Source organism: Fusarium musae, chromosome 1, assembly GCF_019915245.1.
Source record: "Fusarium musae strain F31 chromosome 1, whole genome shotgun sequence".
Lineage (NCBI taxonomy): Eukaryota > Fungi > Ascomycota > Sordariomycetes > Hypocreales > Nectriaceae > Fusarium > Fusarium musae.
The window spans coordinates 4412944-4426344 of NC_058387.1; the positions used below are offsets into that span (position 1 = coordinate 4412944).

General features: G+C 50.2%; 6 protein-coding genes across 6 annotated transcripts; 1 reads left to right on the forward strand and 5 right to left on the reverse strand.

Moving 5' to 3' along the window:
* Positions 1 to 373: 373 nt before the first annotated feature.
* Positions 374 to 2814, forward strand: J7337_001330 (uncharacterized protein; the record flags this gene model as incomplete). Its single annotated transcript, XM_044819072.1, has 7 exons — positions 374 to 495; positions 566 to 779; positions 835 to 933; positions 981 to 1094; positions 1144 to 1294; positions 1341 to 1734; positions 1782 to 2814. 7 exons carry the CDS (start codon positions 374 to 376, stop codon positions 2812 to 2814), a joined length of 2127 nt encoding a protein of 708 aa, XP_044686774.1.
* Positions 2815 to 3674: 860 nt separating this feature from the next.
* Positions 3675 to 4001, reverse strand: J7337_001331 (uncharacterized protein; the record flags this gene model as incomplete). Its single annotated transcript, XM_044819073.1, has 1 exon — positions 3675 to 4001. The coding sequence occupies one exon, from the start codon at positions 3999 to 4001 to the stop codon at positions 3675 to 3677; it is 327 nt and encodes a 108-aa protein (XP_044686775.1).
* Positions 4002 to 4037: 36 nt separating this feature from the next.
* On the reverse strand, positions 4038 to 4956 carry J7337_001332 (uncharacterized protein; the record flags this gene model as incomplete). Its single annotated transcript, XM_044819074.1, has 3 exons — positions 4038 to 4563; positions 4624 to 4710; positions 4781 to 4956. 3 exons carry the CDS (start codon positions 4954 to 4956, stop codon positions 4038 to 4040), a joined length of 789 nt encoding a protein of 262 aa, XP_044686776.1.
* A 757-nt stretch (positions 4957 to 5713) lies between these two features.
* Positions 5714 to 6867, reverse strand: J7337_001333 (uncharacterized protein; the record flags this gene model as incomplete). The annotated part of the gene is made up of 2 exons (XM_044819075.1): positions 5714 to 6040; positions 6133 to 6867. 2 exons carry the CDS (start codon positions 6865 to 6867, stop codon positions 5714 to 5716), a joined length of 1062 nt encoding a protein of 353 aa, XP_044686777.1.
* A 772-nt stretch (positions 6868 to 7639) lies between these two features.
* On the reverse strand, positions 7640 to 8422 carry J7337_001334 (uncharacterized protein; the record flags this gene model as incomplete). The annotated part of the gene is made up of 1 exon (XM_044819076.1): positions 7640 to 8422. One exon carries the CDS (start codon positions 8420 to 8422, stop codon positions 7640 to 7642), a length of 783 nt encoding a protein of 260 aa, XP_044686778.1.
* A 1073-nt stretch (positions 8423 to 9495) lies between these two features.
* Positions 9496 to 11616, reverse strand: J7337_001335 (uncharacterized protein; the record flags this gene model as incomplete). Its single annotated transcript, XM_044819077.1, has 3 exons — positions 9496 to 11011; positions 11065 to 11360; positions 11443 to 11616. The coding sequence occupies 3 exons, from the start codon at positions 11614 to 11616 to the stop codon at positions 9496 to 9498; spliced, it is 1986 nt and encodes a 661-aa protein (XP_044686779.1).
* Positions 11617 to 13401: the final 1785 nt, after the last annotated feature.

Consider the following 13401-nt stretch of genomic DNA (forward strand, 5'->3'; position numbering starts at 1 on the left):
GACCTTCTGTTTGTTTCTACTTCACCAATCTTTCCTTATTGCTGTTCGACTGGATCAGACTAGTCACGCAGCCTCCCGATCCTAGCATACTCGATTCCATAGGCCTCTTAACTGGCCGCGCGACCGCACATCGACCGCCGACCAACAAGCTCATCTTTTAACTCTTGCCGTCACGACAGCTGTTGGTATTCTCGAATCTATCTCCTGCATCAGATTCCGATTACCTGTCAACCCTGTGATAGTTGCATCGTAAGGCTTTCTTGCGTCGGTGCTTGGTTGGAGCTGTGAATTGTCTTAAGGTCCGCTCTGCCGTCGGAGCTCTCAACTACCAGCGCCAGGATAGCTCAATATTTAGAAACTTCACGTTCCCGTCATGGCCCTTGAAGCCCCTTTGAGGTCATCGACTGGAAGCCTACAATTCCCCTTCGTTTACCCTCAGACAGACATGTCTGCGCCCACAGAGAATGAGAGCCGTCGCTCTCCATTCAGACCATTGTATGTTGCCTTGGAAGCTATGCGCTTGACGTGAAACCTCTCGGAATCTCTATTAACCCATGTCACTCAGCTCTTCCCCTCCTCCTGCTACCGATTCGTCCTCACTTCGACCCAATTCTGTCAATCGCATGTCAAGTAGCTCCTACAATGTCATGAGTCCTAGTGACATTGTGGGTCCTTCTCCGGTCACATCTAATGGTACTGAAACGACCGAGATCGAGGATGATGTCTCAGAGGATATTGAGAAGGAAGTTAGTGATAGAAAGGCTACCCGACGGTCGGAGGTCAGTCACAATGGGCACCACTGATATTCTGGGCTATGAATTAACTTGACCACAGCTCTTAATGCTCACAACTAACTTACCGGAGAGTGTGCGCCAGTCCAGCAACGAGGAGGCTATTTCTGTCATTCATGCACCAGAAAGTTTTTCCAGCTGGGTAAGTTTCATAGCCATCCTGTATACAACACGTTTAACGCAATTCAGGCTGCTCCAGCTGCCGCCGCACCTCCAGCCATGGAGCACAAAGGGCCAAGTCCAAGGACATCTCCAAAATCAGAAGCTGAAAGCTTAGCCTCTCTCAATGGCGGACAAGAGAAGGTCTGCTACCCGTGACCTAAATGTATCTCATATACTAAACCGTCAACAGACATCGACTCATCCCGTTCGACCTCCGATTTTAACCGATGTGAACCCTGTGCGGTACAGCATCGACAGCGCCACACCCCGAGCTCAAGACCTGCAATCCATGCTGGACGATGGGGCCCGGTTACGTTCGAGTAGTACGAGTAGTCTCGAGAGTAAGTAAATACCGGTTTTGTCACCGGATTTGGCTAAACAGATTAGAAATCGACGAACAAACCGAGGCTGAGGGTGACGACGAAGACTATGAATCAGAAGCCATGCCGATACCACAGCAACAAGACGAGATCGAGACTCTACGAACAACTCTTGCTGAGTGCTGGACGTTGTGCAACAGTTTGTCCAAGCTCAGTTCAATCAATCGTAACCGTGCTCTTGGCAAAAATGGCATTCCCGATGCCCATGAAAAAGCATGGAGGACATGCTGGAAACTTTGTCAGCGGCTGTACCACAGTCGAGATGAGGACGTGAGCAATTTCAATGTCAAGGTCAACCTTGATTTGTGTCGCGATTTCTGCCAAGCGCTGTTTGATGTCCGGCAGCGTAATGATGAAGCAGCGGACTCGGTTTTGCGTGTTAGCTTTGAGCTCAACAACCAGTAAGTGCAACTAATAAGTGATGATTCTTACTCTAACAAGTCGGCAGCCTCTATAGTGCCCAGGATGGGACCCTACCAGAGCAGTTCCGAGAACGCACACTGGACTTCTATATCGCGCTTTGCCATCGACTAATGAAGCAACGGAGTGATCTGGCCGAGGAAACTGATCAGTTGCTCAGGGCCTGTTGGGCACTTGCAGAGATGCTCTTCAATCTCAGGCAGAACAGAAGGGATGGAAGACCGCCAGATGAGGAGCTGCTGAGCTCTACTGTCCAAGCCTGCTGGGAGCTCTGCGATGTATTCCGAGACAGCTGGACACAAGTTCGGCCTGATAGAGGAACACCTCGAGCCGGACACGCATTCCCTCAGCATCTTAGTGATCAGAGCGGCCGGCAGAGTCGAGGATCAAACCCATCTTCAGTCCATTCGAGGCACGATAGTGTCAAGAGTGGTCGGCAGGAAGAGAAACCAAGAAACCCAGCTGTTCCAGAAACACCTGTAACCGAGTTCGAAGACACTCCCATCTCTCCACAGAGTCGTTCGCCAACAATGCCCAACATCCTTGTCCTAGGTACTCCTAGTGACAATAGCCGCGGTCGGTGGTCGAGTAGCGCGTCCAATCTTTCTAGCTACTCAAAGAGCAGCACCAGGACTTCAAGCACAGCCACCACTACAGCTGCATCAGAAGACGCAAATGTGACGCGTGCAAAGGTACTTGTTCTCCGAGCTGCTATGAATCTTGGCTTCAATCGTGATACCATTCATGAGCCCAAAGCTGCAGCTGCCGCATTACAGAAATTTGTGCAGGATCTCCCTCCTGGATCGTTTGGGTCCCTCATCTCGCACTCAACATTGCTATCACAGTACAAAAACTCCGTCCTTACCGACGCCATAATTCCAAGACATCACGCCTTGCCAGCCCGAGGCAAGCGCGTTACTGCCCAGGAGATGGCCAAGAGTATTCAGATGATGATGAAGAGTTCCCAGCGGTATGCATATCTCCGAGATCTCTTCAAGGTTGTTTTCCAATTCCCGGTTGAGGAGGTCGACACCCGTCGCAACGTCAGCATTGTGGTGTAAACATACTATTCAGCCATATTCATTTATAACCTTCTATTTCGACGCAATGGTGCGTCGAATTGCCTATACTTATGCCACGTTACGTCTAATGTTATTTCATTCTGAAGAGTTTTTGGGAGTCGAGTCACAAGGATTTAGGGGCTATTCTATGCCAGCATGCTTTACGCACACATCACAATTTTTGTATCGGAGATTGGGGAGGCATTCTGAAGAGATTTATGCGGTGGTCTGTTCGTTTCTACTTGCACGAGATACCCTGTTGGAAAGCTCTAGCGGGCGAGTTGATGATACGAGAGCTGGAGGGTAAGGCCAGAAATATTTGGATAAATCAGATCTCCAAGCTTGTATCAAGATATTATGATTTAATGTATAGCACGAGTGGATTGAGATAAGTGCAAGCTATTTAATTCGTTATGCTAAGTGACCTAAGAACTAGGTATCCAAACCGAGTCTATGTCTATCTAGTTCTGTGGATTCCAGCTTGGGTATCAACTCTAACATGCGACAGGCCTATACGCCTCGTGATATGTATCAAGTCCACAGCCTTGTGAAACAGGTCTCAGAATGCTCAGCTGTTGGTTTTCGCCAAACGTATGACTCTGCCTGTGGACAGGTCAAACAAAGGATGACGAATCACTGCTTTGAAGAGCGACAAAGAGGCCCAGATCTATCACGGAGAAGGAGTAGGGGTATTTGAGAGGCGGCCAGTCCCCAGGGGCTGGGCTATGTCAAGTATAGTATACAATGTTGGATAATTCAGCCACCACCCCAGAGGTACGACTTGGCGATAGCAACTTCAGACCCCAGGTGGTACTGAGCACCTTGGATCGATCGTCACATTGATCCCCGTCGTCACTGCTCTAGTTCTTGGGGTCGTGTGAGGACCCTGCTTTGGCAGCTTTGTGCTCATTGCTGTCGCCAGAAGTACCCGAAGCAGCAGATTGCCTACGATCTTGTGAAATCTTCTGCTCTGAAGTTTCCTCATCCTGATCTTGGGTGGCTTGCGGCTCGCTTTGTCCAGACGCTTGCTGAGCTGGTTCGAAGTACTCTTCACAATACACCGGGGCGACATCATCCCGTCTGGACGTCTCATAATACTCCTCCTGCTTATGCTCTTCAATGTGTGATACCTGCTGAGGATACACGAAGTCGGAAAGCTGAGAAAAGTTGGATAGGGGCATATCCATGTTAAAGGACGGTGAGTGTTGGGTAGCGGATGGCTCCTAGACTCCGCCTCCCGCAACCACGGTCTGCTGTGGAGATGAGACTGGTGGGTGAGAGCCAGCTATCGGTTGCTGTCTCAGATAAGAGGCGTATGAATGCTGTACGTTAGGTGACTGATGAGGTGTCTGGTATGAAACGCTACAGTTCTCAGAGCTTCGCTGCTCTGGTGACTTGATTTGGTGTTGGCCAAAATGAGTGTTGACCGGGGAAAATTCGGTGTTGAAGTTTGCCCTCGCTTGCATCTGCCAGGAGTTAGCTAAAGGCATAGGACCCAAGCCTGCCTGAGCCAGTGCTCCCGGGGAGAGGCTATATGGCTTCGTATGTGGTGAATGAAGGTTTCCCATCTGAGCCATTGGTGCTGCGTAGAACAAGGGGCCAGAAGACAGGCTAGGGGATTTTATGTCTTCGAATTTGACTGGTGATTGCGTTGGAAGGGATTCAAATTGATATGGAGGTTGCCCAGAAGGCCCTGCTAAAGCTTTGAGAGCCCCTTGGCGAGCTCTCTTGGCTTCAGTCGGCGATCCTCTGTTTCTTAGGTTAGAGAGATATTCGGAAAGGGATATCGATGCGGTGTTCGCAACGTACTCTGAGCCCGGTGAAGCGGAAGAACCAGCTCCTGAGTCAGATCGACGTTCTTTTCGTTTCTTGGATTGCTTGTTGCAAAGGGGAGCCCTACGAGCAAAGATGGGTTAGTTAATCTCAAAGGCAATTGGCAAGACCCTTTTGGCACAAGGCAACTCACCCATACTCAGGATCCTTGCCATATTTGTTCCTCAAATATCGAATCTGGTTGTCTGTCAGTGTTCGGTTGAATCGTTCCCGAAAAGCGTTAGATATCGCATCGTTGTAGAAATCTTTCTCCATGAGGCTTAAAGCAAAGCGTATCTCGTCAGGTTTGTAAACTGGTTTTCCCGTCATCTTGAAGGGAATGAGAGAATAAGCAAAGATGTGGAACAAGCGTTGAAGGCGTCGAGCAGTCTAAGGTGCAACTGTCCAAGAAATGTCTAAGTGATCAGCGATGGTGAGAGGTGAGAGCTTGTAGGTGATAGACGGTTGAGTAAAGGTTGTTGTTCAGGAAGAACGAAAAGACAATGAATGTCTGAGGTTATTGTTTACGTAGATTCGTTGACCGTTTGATTGAAGGTTAATCAGCGTAGTTCATGCCCTTGCTAAAGGCTGTGATTAGGGGCTCGAGTAGACTTCATTTAGTTGCGAGTCAACTGGCACTGAATCCTGGCGTAGCTTGAACGTGGATGAAATCGTGCAATTGGATAAAAGAGAGTATATCAAGGGTGATGATCAATGCTTTCCTAAAGAAGAAGCTGTTGTATGTGTAGAGAAAAGCAGGTGTTGTGATGTGTTAGCGTAGAAGTGGAGAAGAAGAGAAGAAGAGAGGAAGCAGAAGCGCAAGAGAGGGAGGAGAGGGCCCCTTATGAACTAATCCCTGAAGCAACGTCTGTTGCTTGTTCACGGGAGATCCATGACTCAAACAGTGTGCAATTGCTTGCATAAAATCATTGGTCTCTATTGTGGCTATGCTTCCTCACTCGCTCAGTGTCTATGTCTAAGGTAGTTCGTCTCATATTTTCCATCGTATCTATCAACTTCGTCTCTTCTTCAAGCACCTGACTCTTCCTTTCTCTATTAATCACTGGCCCTGGACCCAGTCAGAGTGCTATATGGGTGCTGCATCACCGACTTGAGACGGCGGTGAGCCACCACGGCTAAAGACACCCAGCCAGCACCGCACATTGCCCGCGTCATCGTCCTCAACCCAGTCGTCCTGCCCCGCAAGTTCGTCCTCTTCTTCGCAAAACAAGGGGGTGTCGAGGTCAAGCATAGCCTGGCGGAACGACTCGAGGAGGCGTTCGGTGGTGGCATCTCGACGCGGGACCATGACGACAGCGCGTGAATCGGAGCCAAGGGCAAGGTGGTCGCTGATAGCTGAGGCGAGAAGCGCTGGGTGTTCATCGTCGTACATGGGATCAGCCGCGAGGACAATCTAGTCACCAGGGGGGGTCAGACATCGTTTGTAAGCAAGAGTCATATAAGTATCTCCCTGCAATCACAGATTCTCTACGAGCAAAAACATACCTTGAACTGATTCGATTGCCCAAACAGGGTCCGGTCGACCTCGTCTTCGCTCCCTCCCCAGGTGAGATCGCCAACTGTGAGTGATCCCCCACGAGAGTTGACCAGCTCAGTGTTCTTGGCCACGTTCTCTCTGAGATTTGGAACAATGTTGGGAAGATCGCTGAGCGCTACGGGGACTTTCCATAGAGCTGCTGCGGCAAGACCCAAAAGGCCAGTCCCAGAACCGAGTTCGAGGACGTCAGGCCGTGGTTCACCCAGCGTCTCATCGAATAATCGAAATAGTGATGTCTCCGCCATGCGAGGAAGATGCTGCGATAGTACATATGAAGACCCCCAAGTCTTGAAACCCAAAGAATCTCCGGTAAGCGCCGGTTCTCGAATGATGAGCTCGAACTCATCATTTCCCTCCCCAAAGGGCCATCTGCGGACAACCTCTCCCATAGCCGTGCGTCCACACCGCTCCGACATGCGCTTGCTTGCCTGCGTCCAGAGAATCTCCTTCTCATTGTCGTCGTCGATCCATGATAAAGGGCTCTTGATGATAGAGGAGAGATATCGAGTGACTTCTGCCTTGCGCTGGCTAGCGAGAGATTCTTGCTCCTCCATGATCTCGGAGCGGCGACGCTTGTGGTTCCAGATCGGGGGGCTAAGTTCGAGACTCTGGAGAATGCCTGCAAGTTGAGTGTAGCTGGGACGTTCCCACATTTGGGGGAAATCGAGTGCTTCAATGGCCATGATGATGAGCCAAAGTCTCTCTTTTCTACACTTATGGGCCAGTTACGGCGAGGTCAACTGAGAGGAATAGTTAAAGTGAGAGAAGGAAATTGCCGGTGTGGCAAAAAAGAATAATCAAAGAGTGAGAAGTTCAGAACAGAAGTTTTGATCAGGAAACTAACTGTTCAACATGCCCTCAGCAGGAACACAAGACTATGTACACTGCAGAGCATATCGGAGACACCTCGAGTCTAGAACATAGGTAGTCCCTGTTCACTAGGAGTTTCTACAAGGTAAAGGAGAAGTCCGGGGAAATAAAGAACGCTATTGTAATCCACACATTGTCTGGTCTACAGGCGGCAAATAGGAAAAAAATTGTTAACAATAAAATAAAAAAGTTGAGTTTTTTTTTTTTTTTTGGCTAACATCTAATTGGGTCAAGTCTATCTTCCTACCTATCATAACTCATGAGTATGTATCAACGTTGATGTTAAAGCCACATCATGCAAGTATCGCACCGCCACAGACATTCTCGAATGAGTGATCGGCATGGCCCACGTGGCTGATCGACCAGGGGAAAGGGAGCTATGAACCTCAAACTCCACCGTCTTCCCGATTGGTCGCCCTAGCAATATCTAAGGTAGATAGATATCTGTACAGTACAGGTACAGAGTAACATGCATCTCATCTTAGCAACATGGTAAACTCCAAGGAAACACAAAGGAACATAACAAAAGGAGACAAAAAGGAACAAATCTAGCGACTTGAACGACCTCTCTTCTTTTCGTTAGGATCACCAAGGTTCGCCCTTCTCCCACCCCACAAACAAATGTCTCAGAACAGGTCCCTCCGGGTCGGCATAAACACGGGCATTCTTGAGCTCGACAGCCAGAAACCGACAAGTTTGCCAATCGCTCATGACCTTGCCTGACAATCTGACAATCTCATCACAAGAACTCTTAAGGGCCTTATAGCTAAAGTCGAATCGGACGTTTAGGTCTGCGTTCTCTAGCCAAGGTGTCGCGATGGCGCTCTCAACCTGACGAAGCAAGAGTGTAATGCTCGTCTTGGTAGATGTAAAGTTCTCACGGGAAGGGTTGTCGCGAGATCGAATCCAGTCGTTCCAGAGCCACTGTCGAAGAGCTTCATTGGACGTGTCGTGGCCTTGACGTTGGTGCTCGCGTGCAAAGTCCATTAGCTGCGTGTTGTAGAAGACACCAGCTTCGTGAAGAAAATCAGATAGTTGCTTAAGAGCGATGCGCGGTGGGAGACGATCCACAGGCTGAGCAGGCTGAACGTCTTCGTAGGAAGCATAGCTTTTGGTTGAACCTTCGCTTTCGTAGGTCTTTGAGTATCGAGATGCACGGCGACGAGAACGGCAGCAGCCAGGAACGAAGATGTTTGTTGCAGCTGAAGAGGGGGGATACATTTGGCTGTAGTCTTCAGCCATACGAGCAGGCACATTTCGGAACGGATCTTGAGTCTGAGGAGGGTGGACAGTGTAAACATATGTTGGTTCTGGGAAGTAACCTCCAGGGGGCGCCTCTTTGAGGAACTGGGAGCGTCTGGATGTCATTGTGGGTGATGGCTGTTGCTTTGACTGAGACTGAGACCGAAGTTGATGAGAAAGCTCAAATCAAGATGCTCACTTCTGGGCGGATATTTATACATCTTCAAGACAAGTTTGCCTGTAGGACATAGATACGTTGTTGAATTCTGCCCTTCTTCATTCAATGCCTTTAAGCTGCGTTGTCGCATACTATAGAGTTCATTGTCTACCTGCTAGAGGTAGGTATGTATCTCTACAACATTTACCCAAACTCGTTTTTGAACGGCCAGTCGCATAAACGGCACAAAGACTAATGAAGCAACGTGCTACAAAAACTACCTACACAGAAAGTCATTGCCTTGACATGCCTATGTTTTCTACAGCCCCATTCTGAACTGGACATCCATGATCAGCCGCTATTTGCTAATCCCTCTTTATTCGGAGGGTCCTGGACCAGCTCACACACAATGTACGGCCCCCACCAAACTCAACCCTCAAAAGAACAACCAATGCAACCAACCCTTTCAGCAGCATCCATATCAAACCTGGAGACCCAATCTGGTAAACCCAAAGGCAAATCACGCATCCCCATCACATGCGCCTCACGTCATAGTACCACTTCATCCTTCCATTTACCCAACCATCGTTGTCACTATTAACTGGTCTTACTCGCGACTGAGCCAGGCTCTCAATCAAACACCAGGTCTCTTTTGTCACTCAATGCAGCGTACATGACTCACATGCTTTCAATTTCAACATGTCCTGTATTGTATTGTATTGTATCGTATTGCTTGGCTTTTGCTTTGCCTAATCTAACTGCCTGCCTTGGCTTGGCTTTGTGTCTGGCCGCGTTTGGCCTGTCTTGTATTCTCATGTGGTATCAAAGAAAAAGAAAGAAAAAAGAAGAAGAAAAAGAAAAACGATGCAAATATCAAAGAGAGCTCCATTCCTGTCCGACAGGTGGCTCGTTCATGCAGATCCTGTTTTCCCAATGCAAAATGCAACTAACTGTAAAGTTATCCGGTCGTGATGCTGTACGCCGTTGAAATCAAATCCCCACACCCTATCTTGTCCTTATTCCGTCGGATTATTGCCGCGTTTTAGTTCCTCTCTGGGGGACATTCACTGTAAATCTCCATCTTCATCGTTTTCAGTCTGTCTCTCATCTCCATCAGATGGCCCAGCTTCCTGCTTGAAGGGTTGTCCAGCGCTGAAATCTCATGGTGCAGCGTCTCATACTTTTGATAAAAAAGCTTGAACGCCTGTGCCTTCTGCACAAGATCATCGGAAAACCTTGATGCTGCAGGTCGCTTGATGACACCCTTGCTGAAACCTTCGACCTTGCGCTTCTTCGCAACAATCGAGGCAGCGGGTGCCTCATTCTCCAGATCCGAGGCATTGGTGGGTGGCGATGATGCCAGGGGAGAAGACTTCGTTGGGGACGTATTCTTGCTCTTTATCGAGGTTGAGGTTATCGTTCCGCGAGAGTTCTGGCTTGCGTCCGATGGCCGATGCTTAAGTCGGGGGGCAGGAAGAGGTTGCTTGGGCTTGATGCGTTTCGACAGTGGTGTTCCAGAGCTCGAGCTCGAGTCGTCATCCTCACGAGGTCGCTTGGCCGTAATCTGCTGCTTCATTGGCTCCCTTACCACGGGTCGAGGTTTGGCGACGACCGTGTCTCTCATCTTGGGTGCCGGTTTAGGCACAGCCTTTGGCTTAGGTTTGACAATAGGAGCAGCATCATCTTCTGAGGTGTCCGAGTTAGAAATGATGGCCTGCGATAGAACTCTTCCCCCATTTGCCTTGGGCGCAGCGGTGGGCCGTGCCTTGGTGGGAGATGCTTTAGCGGAAGAGACCTTGGATGTCGGCTTGGAGGGTGCAGCTGATGCAGTCGTCTTGGCCTTGGATTTGCCCAGAAGACGCTTGACCTGGGCCTCCTGTGCTGTGGGTTTCTTGGGCTTGGTAGAAAGAGGGTTTGAGGTGGACCTTGACATAGCCTCTCCCGCAGCCCTTGGCCGGTTGGCGTCCTGAGAATCCCCACTATCTCGAGGCGTTGTGCCTCCATCCGCCATTTCAACATTAATTGACGGCGTGCTGACAGTCTTCGTAATCTTAGCCTGCACTCGGCTAAGACTCTTGCCGGTTCCTCGCTCCTCCTTGGGTAGTAGTCTGTCCCACTCTGGCTCTGAGATGGTGACTCTCTGCTTGTCATATTGTCGAACAGCGTTGTCAATCGCCTTCTGTCGTACTTCTTGGGTATCATAATCATAATTCCAAACATCGAGGTCTCTCCAGGACTTCTTCTTCAATGACCATTTGTTGTTATCGTCAAGATCATCAGCAACTTTTCGAAGCGTCGGCTCCATGTCTTCCAACTTGCCTTCCCACCTCTTGGCCAAGTAATCAAATGAGCGATCCTGCACAGCGAGCTCATGCACCAGCATGGCTCGGTCTCCCTTGGCTCGGTCAAGGGGCTGTGATGTCGTAGGGTTGGGTGTAAGTGAGCCGAGCGAAACTTGGCCTGGTGATTGGGGGATCGATCGTGGAGTTGAGTCGAGTAATTTGCTTTTGCTCTTGATAGCTGCCTTCTTAGCTGGTAATCGGTCGACCACGCGAGTCCTTCAAAACATGTCAGTATGGTCATCCCAAAACTATATGCAAGTGAGACCGACTTCTCCCGAGAAGCAGCGTGAGCCGCAAGTCCATTTTGAAGAGCCTCGATGTCAGAATCTCGTCCTGATTGGGCGCTCTTGCTAGACTTTGCGGTCTTGCCGTCAGTGGTGTTGTCAGCCTTGCCAGTCTTCAATTTCTTCGAAGCAGCGCCTGATGGCTTTTCAAACAGAGAGCCAGTGTATAATATCTTTTCAGCAGTTCGTGTCGATTCGAAAGGCCGTGTGAGGTAAAGATCATATGGGTTCGAATCGGAGGGTGGCTCAATGGCGTGGGATTTGGTCCCAAAGAGCAAGGTCTGGCACGGGCACATTAGCATTCGAAAACAGGAGCCAAATGGCCAGCCTTGGATCCGTTGTGGCAAGAGGTTCTGAACTCACAGGGTTGGCTCCAAGGGAAAGTTGAATGCCATCTCCGTTCTGGACGCATTTGATCATGTCCTCAATAACATTGTCACTCAGGGTGACTGCAAAGGCCTGGGGAGGGAGACTGGCATCCTTGCCAGTCGAGCCCTCCAGCTGCAGCCCGCTTTCGGGAACCTTGAGCGAGTTCATACTGGAGGACATCACGAGCCTCTGTAGGCCGTGGGGTGGGAAATGTCGCGGAGTTGAATGTTTGTGTCGATCAATGCAGAAGCTAGGCGGAAGCGTGACGTTGGATCGTTCGGTTTCGCAGGTTAAAGATGAAGAGAAGAAGTCGGAGAATCGTAACCGAGGAAGTAAGGATTCGTTAATGTGCAATAGTTAAAAAAAGAAATCGCGAGGAGCGTTGTCACATTGTCATCCAACAAGGTGAGCTGGGAGAGAGGCCGCTGTTTTGATGAGATGGGCGTGAGAGGCTAGGCACATGGGGGCCGTTCTCCGATTCAGGAGGACAAAGGGGAGCGCCAGATGGTTTTGTCACTGACAGGCAGTGCAAAGATCCTGACACCTCAAAGCACACAAAGAGTCTCCAACGCCCTTTGTAATTTGCAACTCTCGTTGAGAAGCAAAAAACAAGTTGAGGGAGAAAGTTGTTGGAGGGCGGAGATGATGAGGGAATGAGAGCGGCAGCGGCGAGCCCAAGTCCAGGACGGGAGACGAGGGTGTACCAAGGTACTGCGTGCGGAAGGAACTGGGGGGAGGTACCCGTGCCTGTCTCTCTGCTACCTCACCAGCCAGCAGACCAGCAAGCAAGCAAGCAAGCACGTCTGACCTTGACCTTACCTGACGGGCGGGAGTGGGTGCGGCCAAACAGGGAAGTTGACCGGGGTGGTTAGCACAGCACAGCACAGCGAACAACACAGCGCAGCACAGTACCAAACTTAGGGTCCGACAGCGCAAAACACCGATTGACAGCCAGACAGCACCATTACTCCAGCAGGGAGATGCTGTCTTTGGCCGATGTGCCAACCTAGATATCCGCACGGTACGCTACGGAAATTCGTCCCGGGTGAGAGTACTTAGCCATTACTCAAGGCTCTACAGTGGTCTCAGTGATGGGAAACCGTCAGGAGGGCTGTGTCTCAGTGGCCTCTCAGAGGCCAGAAGCACTGCAACTCTATCTCCAACAGCAACAAACTCAAAATCATTTGCTGGGCCAAATGTTCCTTTTCTGTACACACAAATATCTTCAGCTTCGCTAGCGTCCACTGGGGCCGTGGCTGCGGTGGCGTGCCTGATGGTGCATGTGGAAGAGTCAACCGGTCAAGGTCCCATCAGGGGTACAAACAAAGTACTGCCCATGAGCTCTGAGCCACTGTAGAGCCCTACAAGCTGCCCTAGAACAGCTTCGGATCACGGTTGAGTACTTGATGACGACATTAACGCCGAAGGGCGGATCAAGTACCACCAAGAGGCCCACAGCGACCAAGTGAGGTGGTGGATGCATGCAAGGCGTTGTGCTAGTCGAGTAAACTCGTCCCAGAAAAGCGAAAAGCCAAAGGGCTCCTCCCGTCCCGTTTGCCGGCCTCTGGAAGATCTTTGTCTCTCTTTGAGGTATTTGAACATGGGAGAAAGGGTTCTTTTATATCGTGAAGCCGGCGCAATGAGATGAAGGACGAGAGGCGAGGCAATAGTGCTCTTCAGATTGTCGCATATCGTTTGTTCTCCCGACCCAATTGGTTGTCAGGTTGTCAGGTCGTCAGCCCAGAGAACGGGACTCGACGGGCTGGATCCAGCGGGCAGGTTGAGCTACGAGCCTAGCGAACGAACGACCCATTCTGAAGTCTGGACGACCCATGACGAGACATCAAGGGCTCGGTATGGGGCTTCACGGCGGATCTGTCATCCGGCCGGGGGTATTCTGGTTGTGGTTGTGGTCGTAGTCGTAGTCGCAGTCGTGGCCGAGCCGTGGATGGG